The sequence below is a fragment of the Xenopus tropicalis genome, chromosome 9 (assembly GCF_000004195.4).
Source record: "Xenopus tropicalis strain Nigerian chromosome 9, UCB_Xtro_10.0, whole genome shotgun sequence".
In the NCBI taxonomy this organism is placed as follows: domain Eukaryota; kingdom Metazoa; phylum Chordata; class Amphibia; order Anura; family Pipidae; genus Xenopus; species Xenopus tropicalis.
The window spans coordinates 63,965,034-63,983,985 of record NC_030685.2 but is presented as its reverse complement, the minus strand read 5'-3'; the positions used below and the strand labels follow the sequence as shown (position 1 = coordinate 63,983,985).

The following is an 18,952-nucleotide window of genomic DNA, read 5'->3' as shown; positions in this document are numbered from 1 at the left end:
ACCTGTTATTTTCACACCATCCTTTGTCTCAGCAGGAACTCCAACGCCAAATTCATTTTCTCCAGAAATTCTAAAGTAATAAACTCCACTCTCTTGAAGGTTGGTGACCTTGTATGTAAGACGATGACAGTTATTTGTCACACTGACCCAAGCTTTCTTACTTGCTTCTCGTTTTTCAATGTGGTAATTCTTAACTGGTGCACCACCATCATTTTCAGGAACGTCCCAAGATAGAACTGCAGATTCTTTTGTTACTTCTTTCACAATAATGTTAGAAGGAGGTCCAGGAGAGTCAAGCACCTTTACAACTAATGTCAGTGTAGCTGTGTTGAGAACATTCTGTAGGGTTAGTGTATACTTTCCAGAATCATTTCTTGTTGCTTTTTCAATAGTGAGGGATGTTCGGCTGTCTGTTGTATCAATAGCAGCTCTTGATCTAAGATCAATGTCTGGTTTACTCCACATTACATTGGGAACAGGTTTTCCTCTGAAAGGCACTGTCATTGTAAATGATCCACCAGATTTGACAATTAATGTCTTTCGCATTTCACTGTCAATATCAAATACAGGTTCTTCTTCTCTTTCCTTTACTATATGAGGCTCAGTGCTTTCACTTGGGTCACTTGTTCCAACCTTGTTGATTGATTTAACTCTAAATGAGTATTCAGCACCAGATGTTAGTGCAATAACTGTGTATTCTGTACCTTTAACATTGGTGACAGCTGTTGTCCATTCACTGTCATCAGATTTTTTGTATTCAACTGCATAACCAGTTACTGGAGAACCTCCATCAAACAATGGTTTTGTCCATTCTAATGTTATGCTTGTCTTTGTTGAATCTACAATTTTCGGTTTTGTTGGTGGTGATGGCAGGAATATTGGATCCTCTGCACGTATTAATGGTGAACAATCACTTGGGGCACTAATGCCTGCAGCATTTTCAGCATATACACGGTATTCATAATCACATCCTTCTCTTAAGCCAGATGACTTCACTCTTAGATCATAAACAGGTTTTTTGTTTACACGCAACCATCTCAGACTGTTCTTCTCTCGTCTTTCAATAATATATCCAGCTATCTCACTACCACCATCGCTTTCTGGTCTTGCCCAGCAAAGAGTCATAGATTCTTTAGTCACACTTGTGATCTCCAATGATTTTGGTGGAGATGGTACTGTAAATGGATCCAGTGCTTTAACAGCTTCACTCTCTAATGGTTCACCAACTCCATATTTATTAACACCCATCACTCTGAAAACGTATTCGTTACCCTTCAGAAGTTTTGTTACTTTACAGGAAGTGGTACGTAGTTCTGACTCACAAATGGTCCAGGCAATGCGACTTGTTTCTCTCTTTTCAACTATATAGTAGTCGATTTCAGCCCCACCATTTTCTTGAGGAGGTCCCCAGGAAAGTGTGCACTTTTCAGCTGTTACACCTGCGATTTGTAGTGGACCAGCAGAAGGACCAGGTCTGTCAAGTACTTTACAATTTACAGCTAAAGATCTTGTTCCTGCAACATTTTGTAAGGTTAAGACATATTGACCTGAATCCCTTCTTATGCAGTCTTTTACCGTAAGAACAGTGCTGTTATCAGTTGAACTGATTTCAACTCTTGCTTTTTCTTCAATTTCTTTTCCATCCTTTGTCCATGAAACTATAGGATGAGGACGTCCTGCAATATCTGCATTAATTTTTAAGATCTCTCCAGCTTTGACAACTACAACATCTCTAAATTTGACATCCATCATTATTCGTGGGGCATCTACATCATCCTTTACTGTTATAGGTCCTGTTGTTTCAGATGGCTCACTAAATAATCCTGCAGCATTCTTTGCAATAACACGGAAGTCATATCTCACATCTTCTGTAAGAGCAGTTACATCAAAGTAAGTCTCTTGAATATTGGTAAAGTTGCATTTAAGCCAACGTCCATCAGGCAATTCTCGCCTTTCAATAATGTATCCTGTAATCTTTGCTCCTCCATCATATTCTGGTTTAGTCCAGGACAATGATACAGATGTTCTTGTGATATTAGTAACTTCTGGCTGGCCTGGAGGATCACATGGGTCCCTTGCAGCAACTGGCTCACATGATTTGCTGCACTTTCCAATTCCAGCAATGTTTTCAGCATATACCCGATATTCATACATCAGTCCTTCTTCAAGACCAGTTACCTTCAGTTGTGTATCATTTATAAGAGTTTTGTTTACCTTTGCCCATAGAATGCTACTTCTTTCTTTCTTTTCCAGATGGTATCCAAGAACTCTACTTCCACCATCATTCACTGGAATTTGCCAGGTTACCATCATGAAAGCTTTTGTGGCATGAGCAACTTGGGGTGTTCCTGGGGGACCTGGTGGTTTAAATGGATACTGTGCAACAATAGCTGGGCTATCAGTATAATGGCTTCTACCATAGCGGTTTTCTGCAAAAACACGGAATTGATACTCTGACCCAGTTGTTAATCGTGCCACTTTAATTGATGTTCTAGCCACAGTTGCAGAGACTAATTCCCATACTGTTGTAGTTGTGTCTCTCTTTTCTACTACATAATTACTAATATGACAGCCACCATCATATTCAGGTGGACTCCAAGAGAATGAAATGCTGTCTGCGCTAATATCGTCAACTTGTATAGGGCCTGGTGGTCCAGGTTTGTCAAGCACAATTACACCAATTGATGCTGTTGTTGATCCTGCGGTATTTGAAGCAGTTAATTCATATGTTCCAACATCATCTTTTGACGCTTCTTTTATTGAAAGTAACGTGGATGTCTTTGAAACCTGGACATTTACTCTAGTTGTTTGTTTTAAAGCTTGACCATCCTTCTTCCAAGTTACGGCTGGATCTGGTCTTCCTCGAATGGGTATGTCAATTTTAAGGTCATCTCCAGCTTTCACACTAAAGGTATTGAAGAGTAGTTCAACTGTTGGTTGGACTTCAATATCCTTGGCAACCACAGGCACACCTAATTGCCTTGGATCACTCTTTCCTTTCTCATTTACAGCAATTACCCTGAAAGTATATTCTTCTCCCATTGTAAGGCCTTTTATAGTTGCTTCAAGTGTCTTCACTTGAGTGCATGTGCTCCATTTTTCACTTCCTTTAGTTTGCATCTCCACAATGTAGCTTGTTATTTTGCTACCACCATCACTCTCTGGTTTCTCCCATGATATACTAGCACTGTTGCGAGTTACATCAAGCAGAGTAACCCTTCCAGGAGGAAGAGGTGCTTCGGACACTTTTATTGCATCAGGTGTACTTGCTGGCAAACCAACACCATGTTCATTGGCAGCTAGAACACGGAAGTAGTAGATGCCTCCTTCTTGTAACTGATCAATTTTAAATGTATTTTTAGTGCAATTACTTGTTACTGTTGCATATGCCTTTCTTGTGGATTCACGTTTTTCAACAATGTAGTTTGTTATTTTTGATCCTCCATCAATCAGTGGTGGCTCCCATGACAGTATTACTGAATCTTTCTTGATTTCTTTGATTTTCAAGTTTACTGGGGCACTTGGAGAATCAAGTACTCTAACATTGATGAAAGCTGTTTTTGAACCACTGTTATTTTCCAAGGTCAGATTATATTTTCCACTATCAAATCGGTTGACATTATCAATTACTAACATTGTATATGAGCTTGTAACTTCAATTTGGGCTCTGTCACTCAGAGTGCTTTCTGCTTTTTCCCATTTTACTTCAGGTTCTGGTCTACCTTTGATTGTGACAAACAAGCGAAGTGTACCACTAGCTCGCACAGTTACAGTCTTTCTTAAATCAGCATCAAGTTCAATTTCAGGAGGCTCTAATTTGTCAGCAGCAATGACAGTTCCTGGAATAGCAGCAGGTTCTCCAACTCCTTCTGAGTTCATGGCACAAATACGGAAGCAATATTCTGTGTTTTCTTTCAGTTTTGTTACTGTAAATTGTTTACCTTGCAATCCTGTTGGTGGTGTGCATGTTGTCCATTCATCAGCAGTTGATTCTTTCATTTCTATAACATAACCTGAAACTTGGGCTCCACCATCATAAATTGGCTTGCTCCAAGCAAGAGAAACAGATGATCTAGATGCATCAGTTACTTTTGGATTACTTGGAGGACCTGGTGGATATATGGCATCACAAGCCCTGTAGAAAATGGATGGTTCACTAGGCTCTCCAACTCCAGCTGCATTTTCAGCTGAAACTCTATATTCAAAGAAATGTCCCTCTGTAAGACCTGTTACTCTGAGACGTAAATCAGTTAATCGTTTTTTATTGCATTTTGTCCAACGAATGCCATCTTTATCACGCTTCTCAAGAATATATCCTTCTATTTCTGCTCCACCATCGTCTTGTGGACGACCCCAGGTAACAACCATAGAATCCTTTGTGATGGCTGTAACCTCAGGTGTTGAAGGTGCACTTGGAGGCTTGAAAGGATTACGAGCTAAGACTGGTTCAGATTCTAAGGGTTCTCCAATTCCATATTTATTTACAGCCACTACACGGAAGATATATTCATTTCCTGTAAGTAATTTTGTGACTTTGTGACTAAGAGCCTGAACATTTGATGCAACTTGAGTCCATGAGAGTCTGCTTGTTTCTCTTTTCTCTATAGTATAATGGGAGATATTTGCTCCACCATCATGTGCAGGTGGACCCCATGCTAAGTAACATTTTTCTGCTGTTACACCTGTTACTTTCAGTGGACCTTCTGGTGGACCTGGTCGATCAAGAACTTTAACTGTTATAGGAATAGACTTTGTTCCACCAACATTACTGAGGTTCAAAACATACTGACCACCATCAACTCTAACACAATCTTTGACAATGAGTGTTGTCTTTTGAATGGTGGATTTTATTTCCATTCTTGCTGTTGCAGCTTCAAGCTCTTTTCCATCTTTGGACCAAGCAATGTCAGGAATTGGTTTGCCATGGATGTCAGCTTCAAGAACAAAAGTGTCCCCAGCATTTACAATAATCACATCTTTGTATTTTGGATCTAGGGAAGCCCTTGGTGCATCAATTTCATCTCTAGCAGTTATGGGCCCAGTGCTTTCTGAAGGTTCACTAAAGTTTCCAGCAGCATTTCTTGCAATAACTCTGAACTCATATCTTTGATCTTCTGTAAGCCCGGTTACATTGAATTCTGTTTCTAATACATTTGTAAAGCTGGCCTTCATCCAGCGGCCATCAGGCAGTTCTTTCTTTTCCACAATGTAACCTGTTACTTTACTGCCACCATCATACTCTGGTTTGGTCCACTGAAGATTAACATAGTTTCTTGTAATTTCAATTGCTTCTGGACGTCCAGGAGGATCACATGGATCACGGGCAACATAACACTCTGATACCTTACTTACTTTTCCAATGCCAACAATATTCTCAGCATATACTCTAAACTCATATTCTAGACCCTCTTCAAGGCCATTTGTTTTTAGTTTTGTGTCTTGGATTAGAGTCTTATTTAATTTTGCCCAGAGTATACTGTTCTTCTCCTTGCGTTCTAAATGGTATCCTAGTACTTTGCTTCCTCCATCATTTACTGGCTCATGCCACTGGACAAGCATGTGATCCTTTGAAAGTGATGTAACAAATGGTGTTCCTGGAGGACCTGGTTCTTTGTAGGGATATTGTACAACAACTGCAGAAGAATCTAAAGGTGTACTCTTTCCATACCTATTTTCAGCATGTATTCTGAATTGATATTCAGATCCTGTTGTAAGCTTGGTTACCTTGATTGTTGTTCTTGCAACTGTAGCTGACACCATCTGCCATGCTGTGGTAGTTGTATCACGTTTTTCAACTATGTAATTATTAATCTGGCATCCACCTGTATATTCTGGAGCATCCCATGAAAACACCACAAAATTAGAGCTAATTTCATCAAAACGAACAGGGCCTTTTGGTGGGCCAGGTTTATCCAGAATAATAATGCTAATGTTTTCAGTTGCTGTGCCAGCAGTATTTGTTGCGGTTACAGTATATTTGCCAAAGTCATCTTTGTTGCTTTCCTTAATATGTAAGATGGTTGATGATGGTGTATCCTCAACATTTACTCTTGTTGTTTGTTTCAGTGGCTGGCTATCTTTTGTCCAAGTGATGGCTGGCTTAGGTCTGCCTATAACAGGGATGTCGATCTTGAGATCTTCACCAGCTTGTACATTATAGGAATTAAACATTAGTTTAAAGCTTGGCTCAATTGTTAAGTCTTTCGCTATCACTGGAATGCCAAGTATTCTTGGATCACTTTTTCCTTTTTCATTGTAAGCAAGCACCCGGAATGAATATTCTTGCCCTGGGCTTAATCCTGAAACAACAGCACTGCATGTTTTAGATTCAGTAACAGTGCTCCATTTTTCCACACCTTTGGGTTGCATTTCAACTAAGTATCCTATGATTCTGCTGCCTCCATCATGTTCTGGTTTTTCCCACATAAGGGATGCACTTCTTTGGGTAACATCTGTGAGACTGATTTTGCCTGGAGGTAGTGGTGCTTCAGATGCTTTTACTGCATCCACTGTTTCCACTGGTACACCAACACCATATTCATTTTCAGCCATAACTCTGAAATAATAGATGGCTCCTTCGGTAAGATTTTCTACCTTGTAACTTGTTTTATTGCATTTAGCTGTAACATTAGCATAAGCTTTCCTAGTGGACTCCCGCTTATCAATAACATAGTTCTTTATCTTTGCACCACCATCAATGAGAGGAGGTTCCCATGTAAGTGTGACTGAATCTTTCTTGATATCTTTCACAAGGAGGTTTATAGGTGGGCCTGGTGTGTCAAGAACCTTCAGGGTTACAAATGCAGATTTTGAGCCACTGCTGTTTTCAAGTGTAAGAATATACTTTCCAGCATCATTTCTGTCGCAGTTATCAATTGAAAGCTGAGTGTAGTTTAGACCTCTTTCAATTTGTGATTTTTCAGTGAGCTCTCCATCTTCTTTTGACCAGCTTATTTCTGGGGTAGGTCTTCCTTTAAATGGAATATGAATTCTAGCATTTCCACCAGCTCTCACTAGTATTCCTTTTCTTAGTTCAGAATCAAGTTCAATTTCTGGAGCTTCAAGCTTATCTTCTGGTTTTACAGTACCTGGGACTGCAGCAGCTTCACCTACTCCAGCCTTATTTATAGCACAGATGCGAACTTGGTATTGTTTATGTTCAATAAGTTTTGTGATCTCATATTTAGTAACTTGTAAACCAGTTTGAGGGGTACATATTGTCCATTCTTCTTCATCTTCTTTACAGATTTCCACAATATACCCTTGTATATCACTTCCACCATCATAAATAGGTTTACCCCAAACAACTGTGACAGAGTTTTTAGATGTATCCACTACGTGTGGGTTTGTAGGTGGCCCAGGTTTGAAAATTGGATCACATGCTTTAAAGTAGGCTGAAGCCTGGCTTGGCTCACCAATTCCAGCAGCATTTTCAGCTGATAATCTGTATTCATATTCATGATCTTCTGTTAATCCTGTAACTCTAAATCTTAAGTCTGTTACCCTGCGTTTGTTGCATTTAGTCCACCTAATGCCAGCCCTGTCTCGTTTTTCTACAATATAACCAATTATTTCACTGCCTCCATCATTATCTGGTCGATTCCAACAAACAGTCATAGAGTCTTTAGCAATGTTAGTTACTTCCAGAGCCTTTGGTGGACCTGGTGGCACAAATGGATTTTTCATCAATACTGGTACAGACTCCAATGGCTCACCAACACCATATTTGTTTACAGCCATTATTCGGAAAATATATTCATTGCCTTCCAAAAGCTTTGTTACTTTTTGTGATGTAGGTACTACTTCAGTGGCAACAACAGTCCAGGCAAGGCGACTTGTTTCTCTCTTTTCAATTACGTAGTGAGAAATATCACTGCCTCCATCATGTTGAGGTGGAGCCCATGCCAATGAGCATTTGTCAGATGTTACTCCAGTAACTTGAACAGGACCCTCTGGAGGACCTGGTCGATCTAGTACTTTAACATTGATAGGTACCGATTTTGTTCCTGCAACATTGGAAGCTTGCAAGATGTACTGTCCACCATCAATTCTGATTGCATCCTTGACAACAATGAGGGCTTTAAAATCAGTATTTTTAATCTCACATCTAGCTGAATCCTCAACTTCTTTATCACCCTTAAACCACTGTATTGTTGGTAGAGGTTTTCCATGTACATCAGCATCAAGTTTGAATGTTTCACCTGCATTAATGACTATGGTGTCTTTGTATTTTGGATCCATAGAAATTCTAGGTGGCTCTACTTCATCTTTTGCAGTTATTGGTCCTGTACTATCAGAAGGCTTGCTGAAGGTTCCTGCAGCATTCCTTGCAATAACTCTGAAGTCATATCTCTGGTCTTCGGTGAGTCCTGTTACTGTAAACTGTGTTTCAATTACATTTGTAAAACTTGCTTTCATCCATCGTCCCTCAGGTAGATCACGTTTTTCAACAATGTATCCAGTTATCATGCTTCCACCATCATATTCAGGTTTTTTCCAGCTGAGTGTAATTGCGCTTCTAGTGACAATAATTGGTTCAGGGCAACCTGGAGGATCACATGGGTCTCGGGCACAGTAGCACTCAGAAACTTTGCTTGGTTTGCCAGTACCAACAATATTTTCAGCATAAACTCTAAACTCATACTCAATGCCTTCTTCGAGATTAGTGGTCTTAAAATATGTGTCTGGAATAATACTTTTATTAATCTTTGTCCACATAATGCTGTTTCTTTCTTTTCGCTCAAGATGATATCCCAAGACTCTGCTTCCACCATCATTAATAGGCTCATGCCACTGAACAACCATACTATCCTTTGTTATAGTTGCAGAAAATGGTGTACCAGGTGGTCCAGGTTCCTTGTAAGGATACTGTGCTACTACTGCTTCAGAGTCTAATCCAAAGCTTCTGCCATATCTGTTTTCTGCGAATATTTTAAATTGGTATTCTGTGCCAGTCTTTAGTTTTGACACCTTTAGTGTAGTTCTGGCAACTGTAGCTGAAACAGTTTCCCAAAGTGTGGTAGTTGTGTCCCTCTTTTCAACCACATAGTTTGAAATCTGGCAACCTCCTGTGTATATGGGAGGGTTCCAGGATAATGTAATGCTTTCTGCACTAATATCATCAAACTTCACTGGGCCACATGGTGGATCAGGCTTGTCTAATGTTATAATTTCAATAGAAGCCACTTTTTGGCCAAGAATGTTGGAGACTGAAATTGCGTACATGCCTGAGTCATCTTTAGAAGTTTCCTTTATATTCAGTACAGTAAGATTTGGTGTATCTGTAACATTAACTCTTGTTGTCTGCTTCAGAGGCTGGCCATCTTTTGTCCATGTAATTTCTGGCTTTGGTCTTCCAGAAATGGGAACTTCAACCTTCAAATCATGTCCAACTTGAACACTGTAACTACTGAATGCAGGGCGAACATCCGGCTCTATAACTAGGTCTTTGGCAACTACTGGAACTGCAAGAGATCGTGGGTCACTCTTACCCTTCTCATTAACTGCCACAACTCTAAAGAGATATTCTCCTCCTTGTGCTAAGTTTGTTATTACTGCTTCAAGAGCTTTAACACGAGCACAGTCTGACCATTTTTCACTTCCTTTAGCTTGCATTTCGACAATGTATTGAATAATCTTGCTGCCTCCATCATGTTCAGGCTTTTCCCATGAAAGTGATACACTGTTTCTTGTCACATCAACCACTGTTATTTTGCCTGGAGGCTGTGGAACCTCCGATACTTTAACAGGATCTGCAATTTCTGCAGGAACACCAATACCATATTCATTTTCAGCAGTTACCCTGAAATAATAGCTGCAACCTTCCTGAAGTTGGTCTATTTTCCAGGATGTTTTGTGGCAATTTGTTGCAACAGCTGCATAAGCTTTTCTGGTGGTTTCACGTTTTTCAATTATGTAATTCTTTATTTTAGCACCACCATCCAATGCAGGTGGCTCCCATGTAAGAGATACTGAATCCTTGGTGACTTCTTTTATTTTGAGGTTTACAGGTTCACTTGGTGTATCCAGAACCCGAACGCTTATAAATGCAGACTTTGTGCCACTGCTGTTTTCTAGTGTCAAAGTGTATTTTCCAGAATCAAATCGATTAACATTGTCTATTACGAGTGAAGTGAAACTACTAGTTACATCAATCTGAGCTATGTCTCTGATATCACCTTCAACTTTTCCCCATTTTACCTCAGGAGCTGGACGTCCTCTGAATGGAATGAAAAGTCTTAATGAGCCACCAGCTCTTACATTTACAATCTTTCTGAGTTCTGGATCTAGATCTAGATCAGGTACTTCCAGCTTCTCTTCTACAATAATTGATGCAGGAAGATCCGCATGCTCTCCAACTCCAGCCTTGTTAACTGCACATATACGGAATTTATATTCATGTTTTTCCAACAGTTTCTCAACTTCAAATCTGGTTTCTTTTATGCCACTTGGAGGAGTACAAATAGACCATTCTTCACTGCTCAGGTCACACTTTTCAACAATGTAACCCTGGATCTCACATCCACCATCATAGATTGGTTTACCCCATGATAGTATTACTGAAGATCTTGTAACATCAACGACTCTTGGGTTATTTGGAGGACCTGGTTTATAAATAGGATCACTTGCCTTATAATAAATGGAAGATGGACTTGGTTCACTTAAACCTGCAGCATTTTCAGCAGATACTCTGAATTCATAGAGATGAGATTCAACAAGACCTGTTACCCTGAAACGTAGTTCACTAATTATACGCTTGTTGCATCTTGTCCAGCGTATGCCTTCTTTGTCACGCTTTTCAAGAACATAGCCTGTTATTTCACTGCCACCATCAAATGCCGGTCTTTCCCAAACAACAATCATGGAGTCTTTTGTAATAGCTGTGACCTCAGGAGCTTTTGGAGCTTGTGGGACTACATATGGATTCCTTGCAAGGACTGGTTCAGATTCAAGTGGTTCTCCAACTCCGTACTTATTTACAGCCATAACACGGAAGATGTATTCGTTGCCTTCCAAAAGTTTTGTTACTTTGCAGCTTAGAGTTTGTACATTGCTATCAACCACTGTCCAAACTAAGCGGCTGGTTTCTCGTCTCTCTACGATATAATGGGAAATATCACTTCCACCATCTTGTTGGGGAGGTTTCCATGTTAAAGTGCATTTCTCAGCACTAACACCAGTAATAGCAATTGGTCCTTCAGGAGGTCCAGGCCTGTCAAGTACCTTAATGTTCACTGACACTGATTTTTCACCAGCAACATTTTTCAGCAAAAGATTATAGTGACCACTATCTGTACGAATAGCTTCTTTTACACTTAGAGATGTAGTGAAATCAGTATTTTTAATTTCCAGACGAGCTGTATTTGCAAGTTCTTCTCCAGCTTTAATCCACTGAATTGAAGGTATGGGTTTGCCATGAACATCAGCATCAATTTTAAATGTCTCACCAGCATTTACTGTTATAGTTTCTTTATATTTTGGATCCATGCTTACGCGAGGTGGTTCGACTTCATCTCTTGCAGTTATTGGCCCTGTGCTGTCAGAAGGTTCACTGAAAATTCCTGCAGCATTTCTTGCAATAACACGGAATTCATATCTTTGATCTTCAACAAGTCCAGTAACAGCAAATTCAGTTTCAATAACATTTGTAAAGCTTGCTTTCATCCAACGGCCTTCAGGCAGTTCTTTCTTTTCAACAATGTAACCTGTGATCTTGCTGCCACCATCATATTCAGGCTTTGTCCACTGAAGGGTCACTGAATTTCTTGTGACAATTACAGGCTCTGGACGACCAGGAGGATCACATGGATCTCTTGCCACATAGCACTCAGATACTTTGCTAGGTTTGCCAATTCCTACGATGTTCTCTGCATAAACTCTGAATTCATATTCAATACCTTCTTCAATGTTGGTTGTTTTAATTCTTGTGTCAGGGAGGATTGTTTTGTTTAGCTTCACCCAAAGTATACTGTTTCTTTCTTTGCTTTCAACATGGTACCCTAGAATCTTGCTACCACCATCATTTACAGGCTCATTCCATTGTACAACCATACTATCTCTAGTTACTGCTGTCACAAATGGTGTTCCAGGTGGTCCAGGCAGCTTGTATGGATACTGAGCTATGACTGATTCTGATGTCAAATATCCACTCTTTCCATAACGGTTCTCAGCAGCAATGCGGAACTGATATTCACAACCCGTTTTTAGTCTTGTAGCTTTAATAGTTGTTCTAGCTACAGTTGCTGATACAATTTGCCAATTTGTTGTAGAAGTGTCACGTTTCTCCACAATGTAGTTATTGATCGAACTTCCACCATCGTATTTTGGAGGTTGCCATGAAATGGTAACACTGTCTGCTGTTACTTCATCAATCTTTACTGGTCCTGTTGGTGGCTCTGGTTTATCAAGAACCACAATGCTAAGCTGTTCAGTGGCTTCACCTGCAGAGTTAGCAAGTGTTACTGTGTACTGTCCAACATCTTCCTTGGAAGCTTCTTTAATTGTCAGAAGTGAGTTACTTTCTGTATTCTCTGCGTTAACTCGAGTGGTCTGTTTTAGCGGTAAATTATCTTTATGCCATGTTACTGTAGGCTTGGGTCGTGCAACAAATGGAACATCAACCTTTAGATCTTCTCCTGCTAAAACACTGAAGGTGTTGAAAAGAAGCTTAAATGCTGGTGCAATAACAAGGTCTTTTGCAACTACTGGGACTCCCAGCTGCCGAGGATCACTGATTCCTTTTTCATTTTGAGCAGATACACGGAACATGTATTCTTCTCCTTGTATTAGGCCTGTTATTTTAGCTTCAGTTGTTTTTACTGTAGAACATGTAGCCCATTTTTCACTACCTTTGCTCTGCATTTCTACAATATAAGCCAATATTCTGCTTCCTCCATCATGTTCTGGTTTTTCCCATGTCAGTGAAACACTGTTTCTGGTTACATCAACCAAAGTAATCTTGCCTGGGGGTAGAGGCCTTTCTGATACTTTCACAGATTCAGATGTTTCTACAGGTAAACCAATTCCGTATTCATTTTCAGCAAGGACTCTAAAATAGTAATTGCAACCTTCCTGCAACTGGTCTACTTTCCAGCTGGTCTTATGGCAGTTGGCAGCAACTGTTGAATATGCTTTTCTTGTTGATTCACGCTTTTCAACAATGTAATTTTTAATTTTGGATCCACCATCTATAAGAGGGGGCTCCCATGATAATGTAACAGATTCCTTTGTGATCTCTTTTATTTTAAGATCTTGAGGTGCACCAGGTGTATCAAGGACTCTGACATTCACAAAGGCTGACTTGCTTCCTGAACTGTTTTCTATTGTCAGCATATATTTGCCACTGTCAAATCTGTTTACATTTTCAACAATTAGTGAAGTGTATGAGCTTGTGGATTCAATGCTTGCCCTTTCAATTGGTTCACCATTTTCTCTTGTCCATTTGACTTCTGGAGCAGGTCTTCCCTTAATTGGTACAAATAGACGCAATGTGCAGCATGCTCTAATGCAAATAACTTTACGGAGTTCTGCATCTAATTCAATCTCTGGTGGTAACATCCTTTCTTCAGCTTTAGGTGATCCTGGGACAAGAGCAGGCTCTCCAACACCCTCAGAGTTCAAGGCATATATATTAATTTTATACTCTTGGTTTTCTTTCAACCCTGTTATTGTAAAGGAAGTTGCTTTGAGTCCAGCTGGTGGTGTTACAACTTTCCATTCATCTTCTTCAGGTAGACATATTTCAACCATGTAGCCAGTTATTTCTGAACCTCCATCATACACTGGTTTATTCCAAGCAATTGTAATTGAAGATTTGCTAGTATCCAAAACTCTTGGATTTCCTGGAGGGCCAGGCTTGAAAACAGTATCACATGCTTTGTAAAATTGACTGCATGGGCTTGGTTTACTAAGTCCAGCAGCATTTTCAGCCATGATTCTATATTCAAATTCATGTCCTTCTGTTAGTCCTGAAACCTTGTAACGCAAATCAGTAAGGATTCGCTTGTTGCACTTAATCCAGCGTAAGCCAGCTTTGTCACGTCTTTCTACAACATAGTTAGTTATTGGGCTTCCACCATCAGATTCTGGATGTCCCCAACACACAATCATAGAATCTTTGGTAATAGCTGTCACCTCAGGAGTTTTTGGTGGATCTGGAGGTACATAGGGATTGACTGCTAGGACAGGCTCTGATTCTAAAACTTCTCCTACTCCATATTTGTTAACAGCCATAACACGGAAGATGTATTCATTTCCCTTTAGTAGCTTGGTAACCTTAAACTTTGTAACCTGAACATCTGTTGCAACATTAGTCCAGGCCAGTCTGCTGGTTTCACGTTTTTCAACTACGTAGTGATCAATCTTTGCACCTCCATCATCCATTGGAGGTAGCCATGACAGTACACACTTTTCACAAGTGACATCAGAAACAGACAAAGGACCTTCGCAAGGGCCTGGTCTATCAAGAACTTTGACATTGAATACATGTTTTGCAAATCCACCAGGGTTAGATGCTGTCAGTGTATATGCTCCACCATCTTTTCTGGCTGAATCCTTATTTATTAGTGATGTTGAAAAATCAGCTATTTTAATTTCCAATTTGGCTGTGTCTTCTAGGTCTTTTCCTTCTTTAGTCCAAGACAATGTTGGAGGTGGACGACCAGCAACATCAGCATCAAGTCTGAACATTTCACCAGCTTTCAGAATGATAATGTCTTTGAATTTTGCATCTACCATTATTCTTGGTTCTTCTATATCATCTCTGCAAGTGATAGCATCAGATGGCTCAGATGGCTGACTGACAGCTCCAGCTGCATTTCTTGCAATTATTCTAAACTCATATTCTGCATTTTCATTTAATCCACTTACAGTAAATTCAGTCTCAAGGATGTTGCTGAAGTTAGCTTTAAGCCAGCGGCCATTAGGAAGGTCTTTTCTCTCAACAGTGTATCCAGTTATCTTAAAACCTCCATTGTATTCAGGTTTTGTCCACTGAAGTGTTACTGCATGCCTAGTTACATTGAGAGCAATTGGTTTTCCTGGTGCGTCTATTGGATCCAGTGCAAAAGTTGGGTCAGAGGACTTGCTTGGCTTGCTCTTACCAGCCATGTTTTCAGCGACAACACGGAATTCATATGCTATGCCATCAGTAAGTCCTGAGGATTTATATATATTTCCTACTATCAAATTCTTGCTTATAGTCTGCCAGAGTATACTGTTTCGCTCTTTTCTTTCAATATGGTATCCTAGAATTGGGCTTCCACCATCTGTTACTGGCTCATGCCAGCTGATAGTCATTGAGTCCTTAGTAACTGCAATAACTTGAGGTGTACCTGGTGGCCCTGGAACCTTAAATGGATAAGCAGCAACTACAGACTCTGAATTCAAGGCAGGACCAGTTCCATATCTGTTCTGTGCTTTAACACGGAATTGGTATTCCAAACCAGTAGTCAGACGTGTGGCTTTGAATGTTGTGCGTATGACAGTTGAAGCTAATTCAGTCCAAGTTGTGCTGTTAGTTTCACGAATTTCAACTATATAGCTGTTTATTGGAACTCCGCCATCATTCTCTGGGGGATCCCAAGAAAGTGTAATAAAGTCAGATGAAATTTCATCAAACTTAATGGGGCCTTTTGGAATTCCAGGAATATCATGGACTTGAACAGATATGATGTCAGTGATTTCCCCAACAATATTCTTAGCTGTTAGAGTGTACTTTCCAGAATCATTCCTGGTGCATTCATTGATATTTAGAATTGTTGCAGTTGATGTGCGCTCCACGTTAACTCTCTGTGTTTCCTTAAGAAGCTGATCTTCTTTCTTCCAGGTTACACTGGGTTTTGGTCTTCCCAACACAGGGATTTCAACTTTAATATTATCACCAGCCTTTGCAACAACTGACTTTTGGTAGATGCCTCGCAAATCAAATTCTGGAAGCATTAACTGTTCTTTAACAACAACTGGCCTGCTTTCCCTAGGATCACTTCTTCCTGCACTGTTTACAGCCATTACTTGGAATACATATTCTTCATTTTCATTAAGGTTCTTAACTACATAGTCCAGTGATTTCACTGTTGTTACGTGTAACCACTGATCAGAACCTTTCTTTTGTGCTTCAATGACATAGCCAGTGATCTTGCTTCCTCCATCATGCTCTGGTTTTGGCCAAGCAAGGCTTACACTATTCTTAGTAATGTCCATAATATTCAGGCTATCAGGAGGAGATGGGGCTTCAGAGGCTCTTATTGGCTCAGCAGTTTCAGTGGGTTCACCAATTCCAAACTCATTTTCTGCCAAAACTCTAAAGTAATATTCACACCCTTCTGCTAAATTGGGGACCCTCAGCGAGCACTTCTGACAGTTAGTTGTAATGGTTGAATAAGCCTTTCGAGTTGATTCACGTTTCTCAACAACATAGTTAGTAATTCTGGAGCCACCATCGATAAGAGGCATATCCCATTGTAAAGTAATGCTGTCTTTTGTTACATCCCTGGCTTTAAGGTTTAATGGAGGTCCTGGTGAATCCAAAACTTTAACATTTACAAATCCAGATTTCTTTCCAGCTGCATTTTCAAGCATCATTGTGTATTTTCCAGCATCATACCTGTTGCATTCAGTAATGATTAACAGTGAAAATGATTCTGTGTTCTCAATATTGGCACGTATTTTCAGGGGTATATCTCCTTTCATCCAGGTTACTTCTGGTGTTGGGCGTCCTTTAATTGGCACAAATATGCGAATGCTTAAGCCAGCTCTAACTACAAGAGTCCTTCTTAACTCAGCATCCAATTCAAAGTCAGGAAGTTCTTCTCGGTCTTTAATGTCTACACTGTCAATCTGTGCTGGTTCTCCAGTGCCTGCAGCATTAATAGCACGGATCCTGAATTTATATTTTCCTCCAGGTTGAAGATTGGCAACAACAAACTCAGTAATGCGGAGAGCTGAGCCAGTTGTATCTTTAACCCATTCTTCTTCTCCTTCCTTTTGGTGCTCAACAATGTAACCAAGAATTTCAAGACCACCATCATAATGAGGCTTGCCCCAGTTTAATGTTGCTGTGGACTTTGTTGTGTCTGTAACTCTTGGATTAGAAGGTGGGCCAGGGGGATCTGGAATGATATGAAAATACAGATTTAAAGTTGTGATAAACTCTAAACGTAACAGAATATTTACCATACTAGCTTATAGACACAGACTTACATGCTACATCCTTTGTTAAAATTGGTAAAGAGCTTTCACTTGGAGGTCCAACGCCTGCTTTATTTTCTGCACTCACTCGGAATTCATATTCATTTCCATCTGTTAGTCCAGTAACTTTCAGTCTAAGGTCAGAAATTGGCTTCTTTGATGCTCTAACCCATCTAAGTCCTTTCTTTTCTTTTCTTTCAACATAGTAACCAGTGATTTCACTGCCACCATCATCAGTTGGTCGTTTCCAGGCAATGGTTACTGTTGTGCTTGTTACATTGGTTGCTTCTGGTTTACCAGGAGGACCTGGGGGGCCTGTTAAAATACAGTGATAAGTTACAGTGCTCATGTTTTGATAAACCATAAACTGGATTAGCTGAGATGTAAAGAGAATGATGCTTACCATAGCTATCGACCATCTTGACTGGTTCAGATTGTACAGGTTCACCCACACCAAAATGGTTTACAGCAGAGACACGGAAGATGTATTCATTTCCTTGGATCAGCTTGCTCACAACATGTCTGCAGGACTGTATATTTTCAGCTACCAAGGTCCAGAGCAAACGGCTGGTCTCTCTCTTTTCCAAAGTGTATGATGTAATGGGTGAGCCACCATCTTCGGCTGGAGGTGTCCAGTTAAGTGTAGCTTTTTCAGAAGATACATTGCTCACTTCAATAGGCCCAGGGGGTCCAGGCACATCTAAAACTTTTACATGTACATGTTCCTCTTTGGTGCCAAAAGGATTGCTGGCAGTAATTGTGTATTCCCCAGAGTCTTTACGGGATGCATATTTAACAGATAGAGTGGAAGATGTTGGACCTGTTTCAATCTGTACAATATCAGATGGTTTAAAGTCCTTTCCTGCTTTGGACCAAACAGATGTTGGAGGTGGCTTGCCAAGGATGCTTGTAGCAGTCATGACAATGGTATCTCCTGCCTTAACAGTTAAGCCTTCTTTTATAGCTTGATCAAGAGTAATAGTGGGTGCCTCTGTAATAATAGACAATGTCAGAAGGTAAGACAATGACAATGATATCATATATATTATATAATGCAATGCAATGAAAGCAAGACATATGATGCATACCATACTCATCTTTGCATACAACTGTTCCTGTTGTCTCTGATGGAGGACTTATTGCTCCTGCAGTATTTTTAGCCTTTATTCTGAATTCATATTTTCCACCTTCAATTAGATCATTTACAGTAAAAGCACACTCCTGGACATTAATGTGGTTAGCCTTCATCCAAGACTTTGCAGGCAAATCACGTTTCTCAACAATATATCCAACAAGTTTATGACCACCATCATATTTTGGTTCTGTCCAAATCAGAGTTGCTGAGCTCCTTGTCACACTAATGACCTCAGGTTTTCCAGGAGGATCTAAACATAGGAATGCAGTTATCATTACTTCTTTTTTATAACAATGTAGCATGAATTTAAATTGCTCAGTAACTTTACTTACCAATTGGATCAAGGGCCACGGCTGGTTCTGTTGGTAGACTTGGTTTACCAATTCCTGCAAGGTTGATAGCCATAACTCTGAATTCATACTCAAGTCCTTCAGTTAATCCTGGAACTCTGCAATCCTTCATTCTCAAAGGAGTTGTACTTAACCTCTTCCAAAGCAGGCTGTTTCTTTCTTTGTACTCAATATGGTAACCTGATAAACAATATAAAAATATCTAAATATACTGTACAGCACCATGCAGAAGTCTTTAATGATGAGTACATACCATTTACCACATCTTGCAAGCAAATTG

At 39.9% G+C, this 18,952-nt stretch overlaps 1 protein-coding gene across 5 annotated transcripts in view; it reads right to left on the bottom strand.

Annotated features, from left to right (window-relative positions):
* ttn (titin) overlaps positions 1-18,952 on the bottom strand; it is a 222,150-nt gene that overhangs the window by 28,809 nt on the left and 174,389 nt on the right. For all 5 annotated transcript variants that reach the window (XM_031892916.1, XM_031892917.1, XM_031892918.1 and 2 more), the window contains 5 exons: positions 18,655-18,852; positions 18,276-18,572; positions 17,591-18,178; positions 17,200-17,502; positions 3-17,108 (listed from right to left, as the gene is read on the bottom strand). In XM_031892916.1, the coding sequence (XP_031748776.1) occupies positions 3-17,108; positions 17,200-17,502; positions 17,591-18,178; positions 18,276-18,572; positions 18,655-18,852 (18,492 nt within the window). The remainder of the gene's footprint in view (positions 1-2; positions 17,109-17,199; positions 17,503-17,590; positions 18,179-18,275; positions 18,573-18,654; positions 18,853-18,952) is intronic.